Source organism: Phoca vitulina, unplaced genomic scaffold (assembly GCF_004348235.1).
Source record: "Phoca vitulina isolate PV1807 unplaced genomic scaffold, GSC_HSeal_1.0 scaffold39, whole genome shotgun sequence".
NCBI classification, from domain to species: Eukaryota; Metazoa; Chordata; class Mammalia; order Carnivora; family Phocidae; genus Phoca; species Phoca vitulina.
This window is the reverse complement of record NW_022589742.1, coordinates 15360777-15373186: the sequence shown is the minus strand read 5'-3', so window position 1 is coordinate 15373186 and position 12410 is coordinate 15360777. Positions and strand designations below refer to the sequence as shown.

The 12410-nt window shown below is 49.3% G+C and overlaps 1 protein-coding gene across 1 annotated transcript in view; it reads left to right on the top strand.

The window, feature by feature from the left end:
• The window catches only part of BCORL1 (BCL6 corepressor like 1), a 60079-nt gene that overhangs the window by 26641 nt on the left and 21028 nt on the right, over positions 1-12410 (top strand). Inside the window, 4 exon segments of the mRNA XM_032428326.1 lie at positions 3351-3516; positions 4853-4933; positions 6930-7319; positions 11270-11493. Of these exon segments, the coding sequence (XP_032284217.1) occupies positions 3351-3516; positions 4853-4933; positions 6930-7319; positions 11270-11493 (861 nt within the window).

The window sequence follows — 12410 nt, the reverse complement described above, 5'->3', positions numbered from 1 at the left end:
ACAGCTACCTCTGTATGGCAGAGACATGCCAAGTAAGAACACAGGTCATGACATAGTAGAGCATATATATAGCATTTGCTCAAGTAACTGTGATTTGTCCTTGGTGGTAATAAGAAGAATAATTCATGTTGTTACATGTACTGTATGCTATACACCCGCAGACACACACACACACACACGTAGCCTATATACTATATGCCAAGTGCTTTCTACAGACGTCATCTAAGTTCATCCTCACAAGAACCCTATGAGGTGAATGCTGTACCCAATTTACAGATAAGAAGATGAAGGAAACAGACTGAATGGGCAAGTTACCCAAAGTTACACAGCTACTAAATGGCAGAGCTAGAACTCAGACTCTGGTCGTTGGCTCCAAAGTTCACGTCCATCTTCAGCTGTGCCACCCTGTCTTCTACTCTCCTTATGTATAACTGTTTCACTGGCCATTTGGCAAGTGTTTGTTGAGTAGTTACTACATGCTAGTCCCTCCCAGGCGTGAGCTACATCTTCAGGAGGGCGGTACAGCATTGTGGTGAGGAGGATGCTTTGTAGAGCCAGGCACAGTACCCGAGTTGAAGTCTTGGTCCTGCTTTTTCCTAACTGTGTGCTATCGGTCAAGTGACTTAGTCTCGCTGGCCCTCAGTTTCCTCATCTGTACAATGAGACTATAATAGTACCTCTTCCATAAGGCTGTGCAAAGATTAAATGAGATGATGTCATGAAGTGTCCAGAATAGGCAAATCGATAGAGACAGAAAGTAGAATTGTGGTTGACTAAGGCTGGAGGAGGTGGGGAAATGGGGATGGGGTTTCCATTTGGGGCAGTGAAAAAGTTCTGGAACTCCATGATGGTTATATGACTCTGCAACTGTACTAAAAGCAATGGAATTATAAACTTAATCAAATGAATTGTATGGCATATCTCAAAAAATAACATGTCAATAAAGCTGTTCTTAATAAAAAGTAAATGAGGTGATATATATGAATGCTTAGAACAGTGCCTGGCAGGTAGTAAGTGCTCAGTAAATGTTCGTGGCTGCTGGTTGTTATTGTTAGTATTACTAACAAAATAGACATGCTCCCTGCTCTCATGGAGCTTATGTCTTGCAGGCGACCTGATGACAGGCAGGCTCTGCCCTTTGCTCTATTAGATGAACAGTTCACTGGGCCCACTGACAGATGCCGAGGGCAGAGAATAAAGTTACGAGATCGGGGGCCTTGCAGCAGCCCTTCGCAGCTTCCTGTAGTGATTTAGCAAATGTCCATTTTTGGGGGAGAGTAAATAACTTAGATCTTTCTTTTCTTATCTTCTATTTTTCCGGAGAAAGAAACTGTTGATAAGCAAAGTCACATCAGGGCTTAATTCAAAACAGCCCCTTTCAGGGTATGGCCAAGAATCAGAATAGTCTCCTGTCCCCTACACCACCTGCCCCAAGGCCTCATGGAATCCTGAAGGGCTGGCTGAATCATCAGCAAAGAAAGAGTTCTGCTTCATCTGGTGCTGGGTATATTTTACTGTCTTCTCATCCTTTGGAAAATTCCTTGGAAAACCTTTCAAAACTCTGTTAACCAGAACATTCATCTTACACGGTCTCCCCATCCACCCAACTTTTTGCCTAAGTTGGGGCATGCAAATACATTTTTACTCTCGGTGCTGCCCTTGCAGAACATTTGGACAGAAATCCCTTCTAGATGTTCTGTTTTACTTGTTTTTGACTATCTTAGGAAATAAAAGTTAATGATCTGCACTTGAAAGAGCCAGCTAAAAGTGATATTCAGAAATAAATAGGACATGTTCAGATTTATGTGCATTTAACTTTATTCCCCCTGACTTCAAGTAGTCTTTCTCTGGCCATTCCTGAAGGTGAGATTTTAAGCGACGGTTCCCCATCTTTCTTTCCTCCCCAGTTCTTTCTCTTTCCTAACACTTTGATTTGTAGGAACCAGCAACAGGCAAAGGGGGCAACTGAACTTGAATTTTTAGCTCAGTCCTCTGCTGAGTAAGAAGCAGGAGGAAATCACAGTTTCGTAGGAGTCTTGGGAATTTGGTGGGGAGTGGTCACTCCCTATCCCTGGGGAATTGAGACACTTCCCCCCCCCCCCGACACCCCGGAAAATGTTCTATTGATAAGATATCGGCTATCCCCTTAGCTGGAGCTAGACAGTGATAACCTTCTAGGAGGTGCATGTGGGTCTGCTTAGGGGGAAAACAACTCTTCCTTTCTTCCTAGGGCCTGCTTTCATTGTTAAAACGTTTTGCTTATTCTGCACTCCCTGGATGCTAGAATACTAGAAATCCCTACCTTGCCCTATTTCTTGTTTGGTGGCATGGAGAGACCTCAGAGCTTGTGAGCATATGCAGCTGTGAGGTTGGGAGTGTCCTTGTGCTGTGCAAGCACGGCCGGTGTGCCTGTCCGAGTGAGCGAGTGAGCGGGGCTGAGCAAAAACAGTGGAGGACTTGAGTGGGGAAGGAGAAGAGTGAGAGCTGCTGCAGAGAGAGGCCCAGGTGGGGAGCCAGGAGCCCTAGGTCTCAGTCCCAGCCCTGCCACTTTGTCACCGCAGGCGCAAATGAGCTCATTTGCAGATTTGCCTGGGAAGTGTCAGGCGCCCCCCAGCACGCGGACGCCCGGGGCCGTGTGTTGCCCTGGACAAAGCATTTAACCTCTAGTCTTGGAGCCTCAGTTTCCTGGTCTTTGCAGTGGGGATGATATTAACTTCTGCTTTCAGGGTTGTCAGGAAGATCAAATAAAATAACAGAGAAGAAAACGTTTTGAGACGTTGAAAGTACTGCAGAGTATCAAGTGGCATTATTAATAATGCCTCGGCCTTTTCCTTGTCTTCCGTAAGTGCGGGCCAATGTGAGTTACTCCCGTGTCATGCCTTTCTTCTCGCCTTCGTTGAATTTATTACACACGGAGATAGACCGTTTTTCTTGAGTTGGCCCAGGCTAAGGATTGTTTTCAGTTGTTGGTGTCTGTACCATTTGCACTGAAGGTATTTGACCAGTGTGGTCACCCGACTTGCCGAAGAGGCATTTCTGTTTGCTGCCCGTCTCTATTGCTGTTTGGATGTAGAGAGCATGGGCCTGACTTTGTGCCTTTGAAAATGACTTTGGGTGTTGATGTGGCTTGTGAATGCAGCCTCCGTAGACCTGTAAAAATGATGGCGTGTGGATGTCTGTGGAGATTAGTTAGGGCACAGGGTTCAGGCCCAGAAAGCCCCTGCCCCGGGCCCCCACCTGGGCTCTGAGCTCTGTCCGTGTGTCAGAACGGGGCCCCGGACTTACCATTGGCAAAGCTTTCTTAAGAAGAGAAACTGATCTCAGACTTGACTCTCTCTACCTCTCCACAGTGCCGGAAGCCACCTAGTGACCCCCAGGAACCCACCAAGAAAAGCCCCAGGGGGGCTTCAGATTCAGGAAAAGAGCACAATGGAGTCAGGGTAAAGCACAAGCACCGGAAGCCAGCAAAGCCGGATTCCCAGTCTCCAGGAAAGCGAGCTGATGGCCACGAGGAAGGTAGGCTCCTCAGTTCCTCGCCCTCTGGGCTGGGCTGTAGAGGGATCCCCGTGGCAGGTCAGTGGCGGGTTGGGGGGTGGGGGTGACTCTGCACTGCCCAGAATAGTGAGACTTCCTCATTATGGAAAGAAGATAAAACTGACACCTCTGAAATCAAAGGCAAGGGAGAATGGGGCTTATTCTGTTCACCCTGGTCACTAGAATAAGGTACGCTCTGAGGGCCAAAGAGGGTGGTTTTCAGACAAACACAAGTCAGTCCTACGACAGAGTAGCCGAGCCATTACCCTGCAATGGGTCTAGGCTCAGAGAAGAAATGGGGTTCGTGAGGACTGAGACCAAAACAGCAGGACGGGGTTCATGACACATGTTTTTCTACCTTTGGTATATTCGAAAACTCCCATTATAAAAAGTTAAAAAATTAATACCCAGCTAGCTAGCCAGAAGCGTTTAGGGAAATCCTGAACCCTTATTTTTTTTTTTTTTTTTTTTTAAAGATTTTATTTGTTTATTTGATAGAGAGAGACACAGCGAGAGAGAGAACACAGGCAGGGGGAGTGGGAGAGGGAGAAGCAGGCTTCCCGCCGAGCAGGGAGCCCGATGCGGGGCTCGATCCCAGGACCCTGGGATCATGACCTGAGCCGAAGGCAGACACTTAACGACTGAGCCACCCAGGCGCCCCAATCCTGAACCCTTATTATCGAGAGACACGCAGTATGTTTGGAGTCGGGAGGTGTGCACTTGACCTGTGTGTTCTGCCACGCTAGTTCCTTGGTGCCCTCATCAGAGAGAGACACCCACGTGTTCCTGCGTACAGTAGCCTGTTTTCATGGCTTTGCCTGTCTGACCCGACCTGCCTTTTTCTAGTCTGTTCTTATGCGGCAGTTTTCCTTTCTCCACTACGCCCTGCTCCCATCTTCCTGCCTCGCCCAGTCCTCTACGATCCATTGAGGTTGCCCTCATCTGGGACCTGCTCCAGCTTAGTTCTAACTTTGTGGAGGTGCGGCAGCCTCACAGTCCTACAGACAGCCAGGCCTTCAACTTGCTGGCGAGCTGGCGAATCGATTCTGTACACAGCCCTTTCTGTGGTGTCAGCAAAAATGACCCAACTCCCAGTTTTCAAAAACCGCGGGGAAGTGCTCCTTCTCCAAGAGATGTACATAGGTGAGAGCAGCCTGAGGAAAGCCAATGAATGCGACGCCGGGAAAGACACAAATCCTCCCTTGATTTTTCCACCCGAGCCTCTCTGGGATGGGGGGGCGGGGTGTGGGGCTTTCAGTCCTTGGACTCCTGATTGTGATATTTCTACCTTCTGCCCTGAAACCACACGTCACTCCAGGTTCCTTGGAGAAGAAAGCAAAGAGCAGTTTCCGTGACTTCATCCCCGTGGTTCTGAGCACGCGGACGCGCAGTCAGTCTGGTGAGTGAGTCTGAAGCCACGGCCCATCTTGGCCCTTCTCTGCAGAGAGAGGTAGAAATCTGGTCGAGCGATTTTGCCATTGGTCCAGGTGGAGAGTTGAGACTTTGACTCACCATGCTAAGATGCCCAGCTCCTTGCAGAGACAAGAGAGCCCAGGGTGGGGAGGGGGAACACAGCCCACAATGTTAGGACTGCTTGCTTCACTTTTCCAAACAGGGCGTTTCCGAGCAGGGATTTGACATCTCTCGTTGGCAGCCAGTGGTGGAAGGAGGAAAGGCCTGTGCCACTCAGGAAAACCGGCCTACTCCAAGCTTTCGCATCTCGTGGTCAGTGGGGCCAGTCTCAGGCACGGACATGCAACCTTTGGACTTACTGCCCTGTGTGACAGGCGTCAACAAAATCGGCAACGGTCACTGAGTTGTCAGGGCCGGTGGAATCGCATTTGGCCCCCTGAATTTGTATTCAGTGTCTGAAGAAAGATAGCTCTTTCTAGCCCCCGCCTTTGCCTGCCAGCCTCCACGTTGGTGTGTAGCACTAGAAATGGTTGCCCTGCTTCACCCGTATTTCCATGCAGAGTGGCTAGAATGGGGAAGCAGGGCGCAGTGTAAACTCAGCTAGCTGACATTCTATTAACTGGCACCCTCAGCTCACGGAGAGCGCAGTGGTAATTGGGGCTCGTAATGACGGCCTGGAGGCCTCGCAAAATCCTGAAGTGTCTTCTGAATCATCAAAGAGTGATTACATTATGCCCAGTCTCGTTTTACTGTTAAACACATTGTACTGCATTTGATTCTTTGGAAATTGGTGATCCCTGTGTGATCTCTCTGGTGATTCTGTATTAACCAGAATATTAGATTAACCAGAACACGTCGTTCCTTGCCTGTCTGTATATGGAAATTTTGCTGGATATTTGCTGTCTTTAAACGGTCTGACTGACTTGAAGCTTTGGTTAAGGACTATTCCTTTTGCCTCAAAACCATTTCTTTTCTTCCACTGACCTCGCTTGTGTTTGGGGATTGTCGAATTAATAGCGAGTCCTTGGGAGAAGGATGGTGGTGTCTCAGAGCTGCTTCTGAAGAAGATCATCAGATCTGCTGTTGTGCTAAGCCGGGCCAATTGAGGGTCGTACTTTTGTGGTTAGCAGAGTTATGAAGGAAGGAGTGGGGATGAAAATGGCCTCTTGGCAAGATGGTGGAGGAGGGCAGGAAAGGTACCATCGTGCCGGGGTGCTGGGGAGAGGGGAGGGAAGTGCCTGTCCAGCGGTGAGGAGCCGCTGCGGTGGGGAGGAGGGGGGTGTGCAGGGAGAGAGCTCCACCCCTGGACTCTTGGCCACTTAATAGGAGGTGGGGTCAACGCGAGGGAAGAGGGCCTGGCCGAGGAGCATTTGGGCGGGACTAACCCAGGCTGTGTCACAGGAAAGGGACTCCTTGCTTCGCTTTTCCTGAGACTCTTCTTTTGTGATGATTCTGCTTGCCCAGGGTGGCTCTGTCAGTGAGACTGGTGGTCACCTAGCGAGCAGGGGCGGGGGTGCCCTGCCGATCTGCCCTCCCTCACCTGCTACTGAACCCTGATTTCCCAAAGGGCAGGGACCTGTGGCCTCCTCCTGCTCCTCACATAATGCTTGGCGCCTTGTAAGCACTAAGTAAGAGTTTGTGCAATGAGTTAAAGTCACAGCAACGTGGATGAGGAAGGGCGTGTGGCTTGGATACTCGATATTTGTGTGGTATATTGGACTCTGTAAAATGCTTATGGGCGGATTATCTCATTTGAGCCTCAAAACAGTCCTGTGAGGCCAGTAAGGCAGAGAACAGTGTCCCCGTTTTATAGAGGAGGAAACAAAAGTGAAGGAACTTTCCCAGAGCACACAGCTAATAACTGGCAGAGCCTGAACTTGAACCCAGACCTTCAAGCTCCTAATCCAGGGCACTTGCTTCGACACCATACTCTTTGTCCTTTGAAGAGGTCCCTGACCGTCCTCTGTACATCCCGCCCACAGGAAGCATCTGTAGCTCCTTTGCTGGTATGGCAGACAGTGACATGGGAAGCCAGGAAGTCTTCCCCACAGAGGAGGAAGAAGATGTGACCCCCACCCCGGCTAAGCGTCGCAAGGTGAGAAAGGCCCAACAGGACACGCAGTATCGCAGCCACCATGCCCAGGACAAGACTCTGCTGAGCCAGGGCCGCCGGCACCTGTGGCGAGCCCGAGAAATGCCCTGGAGGACCGAGGCTGCCCGGCAAATGTGGGACACCAACGAGGAGGAGGAGGAAGATGAGGAGGAGGGCCTGGTGAAGAGGAAGAAGCGGAGACGACAGAAGAGCCGAAAATATCAGACTGGGGAGTACCTGACGGAGCAAGAAGAAGAGCAGCGGCGGAAAGGGAGAGCAGGTAAGGCTGGCTGGGGATTGCTGCCTCAGCGAGCTGCTATCACTCATCCCCAGGCCACAGTGACTTTGGCTTCTGGGGACCTTCGGGCATCCTGGGTGTTCCCACCTCTGCCTTCTCTTCGCCAGCCAAAGGCCTCTACACCCATAGAAACCTGGTGCTGTGTGCTCCAGCTGCCAGAGGGGGTCACTCAACTCCAGGCCCCAGGCTGTGGCTTGGGGTTCAGATTGAATGAGTTTGGACTGACCTGCAGGGGAGCGGAGGACGTGAAGGCCCGAGCCCTCCAATTTCATATAAGAGTCTGAACCTCTGGGCAAGGCCACAGTGGCGTCCTTGGCATGTGACAACTCGATACCAGGGAGTTCTCTGGTTGGCTTGAGGGAGCTGGCTCTTGGGAGGCTGGGTTCTTTCTCCTAGAATCCTGGGTTCAAGAAGAAAGAGGCATTGGCTGCCTTTCTGGGGATGCTTCCAGCCCCTACACTAAAGAGAAGTACCAAGTTTCCTCAACTTAACAGAAGAACTTCAAGTAGAAGCGGGCACAACTTTGCTTTCTCGATTAAAGCTGCAAAGGTTCTTAAGAGGCAGAGTGAAGCTTTGAGGTGACCCAAGGTGCCATCAGTTTTGTTGGACCCAAGTTGGAAGAGCAGGCAGACCAAGGAGAAAACCAGGCTTTCTTTGGCTACGTCAGATGCTATAATATATAATCATGGAGGCACAGACTGTCACCAAGGCTAATATCAGTATGTTCTGCTAAGTATTGTTTGGGCCCATTTCTGGGTTTTTTTGGGGGGGGGCATTTCTATAGCAGATTTCTAGATGAGCAAAAAGTATGTCTCTGGGTTCCATAAGAGCAAATCTCTCTCTCTCTCTTTCTCTGACCTCTGCCCTTGAAGCAACATTTGATTGTCTCTGATAATGTATTTATCCTGCGCTGCTGGGAAATATCTACAGTCTCCCTATTATTGAAAACAGAATAGCTGCCTTCTGAGGGGGTAATAGATTCTGGGTTTGCTATAACGCAAACAAGGCTAAACCTCACTTCCAGCTCGGTTTAAGTATAGATGTATACGATACCGTCCCTGTACTGCAGAGGGTAAGGGAGCTAATTTTCATCAACTGTGGGAGAGGGTGGGGATGATTTTCCCTTTTTCCTGCCAGAGCCGTAAGGGATTGGTCAAGAATGAGGCATCAAGCCGTTGGTCTCAGCCACTTGTGTTTGGATGAAGAAGAGCTTTTGTGTCACGCAGTCTTCTTTACTGAGAGCTGGTTCCGTGCAAGCTTGGATGCTTCCTGTGGAACTTACTGGTTTGGAATCAGAAGGACCTTCGAGGTTATCTGGTTCCATTTTCCACCCAAAGCAGAGATCTCTGCAGCACTGTGGACAGGTAGCCTTTACGTAAACACCCCTGGGAGCATGGAGAACAACTGCTTGGCAAGGCGTCCTGTTTGATTTGGGGGCAGCTGCAGCTTTGGAACATAGTCATTCTCCCTCCGTGCATATGTCTAAGGGTTTTGAGTCAAGGCTGTTGGCTTTGGCTTATGGTTTGGTTACCTTTCTCCAGATCCTATGGTGACATCTTCATGAAGGGATTGCCTGGCAAACATCTCTTCTCAGGAAAGCTCTGATCCTTCCTATTACTGCCTATCTTTCAGGTTGACATGAGGGAGTCAGGCAAAGGCCAAACTAGACAGGTCACCTTACTTCTGTCTGAGCCTCATGGCCTTTCTGGTTTTTTAAGGATTTTATTTATTTATTTATTTGAGAAAGAGAGTGAGCATGAGTCAGGGTGGGGGGCGGGGTGGGCAAAGGCAGAGGGAGAGGGAGAAGCAGACTCCCTGCTGAGCAGGGAACCCGATGAGGGGCTCCATCCCAGGATGCCAAGATTGTGACCTGAGCCGAAGGCAAATACTTAACCGAATGAGCCACCCAGGCACCCTCATGACCTTTCCTTTTGTCCTGGACTTTGGTATCTCCCTCCTTGACCTGCAGAGGGGATAAGAATTGGCTCTGGGTTTGGAGTGGAAGAGCCACTTCCACTTACCCAGCTACTGCTTCCACTCTGTTTCTTTCCATGCTACTATGAAGTTCTTGCTCCACTGCAGCTGAATAAGCTCCAGAGCCTGCCCAGCCCTGGGTCAACGGGGTAGGGAGCTGCTGCTTTTCCTGTGGCGGTGAATGCTGTAATATGGCGTCCCCATGTTTCCTGAGGTCCTCCCTCACAAGGCACAGTTCTGTTCCTTCCTCTTTCGCCTCAGCCCAGACTTGTTGCATCAAAAGTCCCAGTTTAGAATGTTCTAGTTGGAATTGCCATTAGAAGCCATCTAACACAGCCGTTCTTGGACAGGTGTGAGGACCCACTGGTGGGTTGGGGCTAGTTGGGAGAAAGCGCTGGTATGATAACTGGCCTTCTAAGAGCTGTGCGTAACCTAGAGCCAATTCCTCATACTCTAGTGATGGCTCCCGCATCTGGATTTGCCATTGATAATGTCACATGTGAGAACACATGCCACGGTCAAGGGAGGCCAGCTAAGAATTCTTGGATCTTGCTTAACTCCCTTGGTTCACAAATTGGAGAAACTGAGGCTGCAGTTACTCATTTCCTAGACATACTGATCTTTTGTCATGTGTTCAGTCCTGTGGGGGAAATAAAGAACACATGGGCATGGCCCTCCCTAAAGAGCTTGCACTGCAATAATATGATAAGGATGCCTTCCTCTTTATAACACCTTATAAAGGGGCTTTTGTATATGTGACCTCATTTAATTCTCATACCAGTCCTCTGATGTGGAATATACCTTCTCCATTTTACAGACGTAGAAACTGAGACTGTGGGAGATTATGTAGGCAATTATGACTTGCCTCAAGCCAATTACACAGCTAGTGGCCAAGCCATGTGACACTAATATTAGTTAAGAGATAAGAGTAAACCCAATCTATCCCCCCTATACCTGAGGTTTAGGACTGACCTGTGGGATGAGGCTATTGGCAACGAAGTTCCCAGCGCCACTCAGGGATCCGTCTGGAAAGAGCTGTGAGAATCACAACATACTTTAAAAAAAAATTTTTTTTGTTAATTTATTTTAGATTTGGGGGGCAAGTGGGGGGAGGGAGCAGGAGGGGGAAAGAATCTCAAGCAGACTCCGTGCTAAGCGTGGAGCCTGACTCAGGGCTCCATCCCACCACCCCAAGATCATGACCTGAGCTGAAACCAAGAGTCAGCTGTTTGACCAACTGAGCCACCCAGGCGCCCCTCGAATCACAGCCACACTTTTTGAAACTAGAAAGTGCTTTGTCTAATGAGCTGTGGCTAGAATTAGAGATGTTGCCCAGTGTATCCCAGTGACTTGATTTCCAACCAGGGAAGGCAGCAGGTTTCTGTGACTGTCCATCAGCTAAGTAGGCCCAGGGCACCTTCTGGTTTCAGGGAGTTTCTGTGGCTTCGATCTTGGCGTCCTCAGAGAGTGACCAACCAGGCAGTCAGGTGGGTGGGCGGAGGCAATGAAGGAAGACTTCTCCGTTTACGCCCCACCCCAGTATACTTCATGCTTCGCTTCAGCAGAGCTGCTAAATTTGTTTTCATACTAGAATGGAGAAAGAGACAAAGCCGATGGGGGAAAAGCTGAAAAGAAGGTTCTGATTTGCTCTGGGCTATGGGGAAATCCTTTTAAAATTACCCTCATCTTGGGGACAGCCAACTGGGCCGCCCCCTGCTGGCAGGGCTGGGGGTTGTCACCGGCTTGGAGAGGAGAGACTTGGATGTTGAAGTACAGTGTCCACTTGAGAAGCGTTTAGTGGCATTGTTGGTACCACACTAGACACTGGTAGCTGATCGTTACACAGCTCAGCACTGAGATTCGACTCCCCAAAGCCTTCTGATTCATCGTAGAGGAAGGCATTGCTTTTCTGTGTTCCATTTCCCTGACATCCATTCTTTCCTGTTTCTTGCCTTCAGATTTAAAGGCCCGTAAGCAGAAGACTTCCTCCCAAAGTTCGGAGCACCGCCTCAGGAACAGGAACCTTCTCTTGCCCAACAAAGCCCAGGGGATCTCGGATTCACCAAACGGTTTCCTCCCAAATAACCTGGAGGAGCCAGCCTGCCTTGAAAATTCAGAAAAGCCATCAGGAAAACGAAAGTGCAAGACCAAGCACATGGCAAATGTCTCAGAAGAGGCCAAGGTGCGTTGCCAGTGAGGGGAGTTTATGGGAAGGAAGCGGGCTAGGGTGGCAGGCTTTCCACAGGCTCCTTGAACAACAGTCATCTGAGTGAGTGAGTAAGTGGATGAGGAGGACCCAATTAGCTCATATTTATTAAAGTATTTTGAAGTAGTTCCAGAAGAGTTGGGGGTTACATTTGAAGAATGGGACCTAAAGTTATCAGTTAACAATAAGAGTCTGCAAACTCTCAGGTTTGGTTCTTAATGGCTTTTCCTCAACAGCTCTTGGATCTCCTTTGAGTTAGGGAAGAGTTGAAGAATATGGCAGGATGTTAGCCTGAATAGCTTGTTAACATCCAATCAAGAAGCTTTTGTCTGGGCTTAACTCCCTGGAAACCAGTCAGAGAGTTTTCTGAATCAATCAAGGTAGAAAACAACTTGTAGAAGCAAGGATGTTGATGTCCAGACAAAGGTTGCTTGAGGGTAGGCTGAAGGAGTTAGAGCTGCCCTCCCACTGGCAACTCACCAGTTCCTTTGCTTCTCGGGGAAGCAGAGGAGCAGGTAAGTGGGCACTCACCAGTCAGTAGCCAGGCCAGCATTCTAGAATCCCTGTTCATAATTGACATCTTTTTGGGGGTTCTGATGTTCACATCATTGGTTTCAGGTTCCACATTATACCATTTGCAAAAAATCACATGGTCCTCAGTCCTCAGGTGAGCTTTACATTTGAGAGAAGCGAAGGTCCAGGCCCCAATGTCATTGGCAACCAAAAAAAAAAAAAAGGTCATAGTGGTCTTGTTTGGTGGTTGTGATTTTTCCAGCTCTTTCCAGCTCCAGAGCAGGGATCCCTGAGTGGCACTGGCAAAAGGCGGGAGACCCAGGTGCTCGTCTCCCCCTCCTTTTCCCTTCCCCCTCCTGGAATCTGGTTCCAGCTCAAAC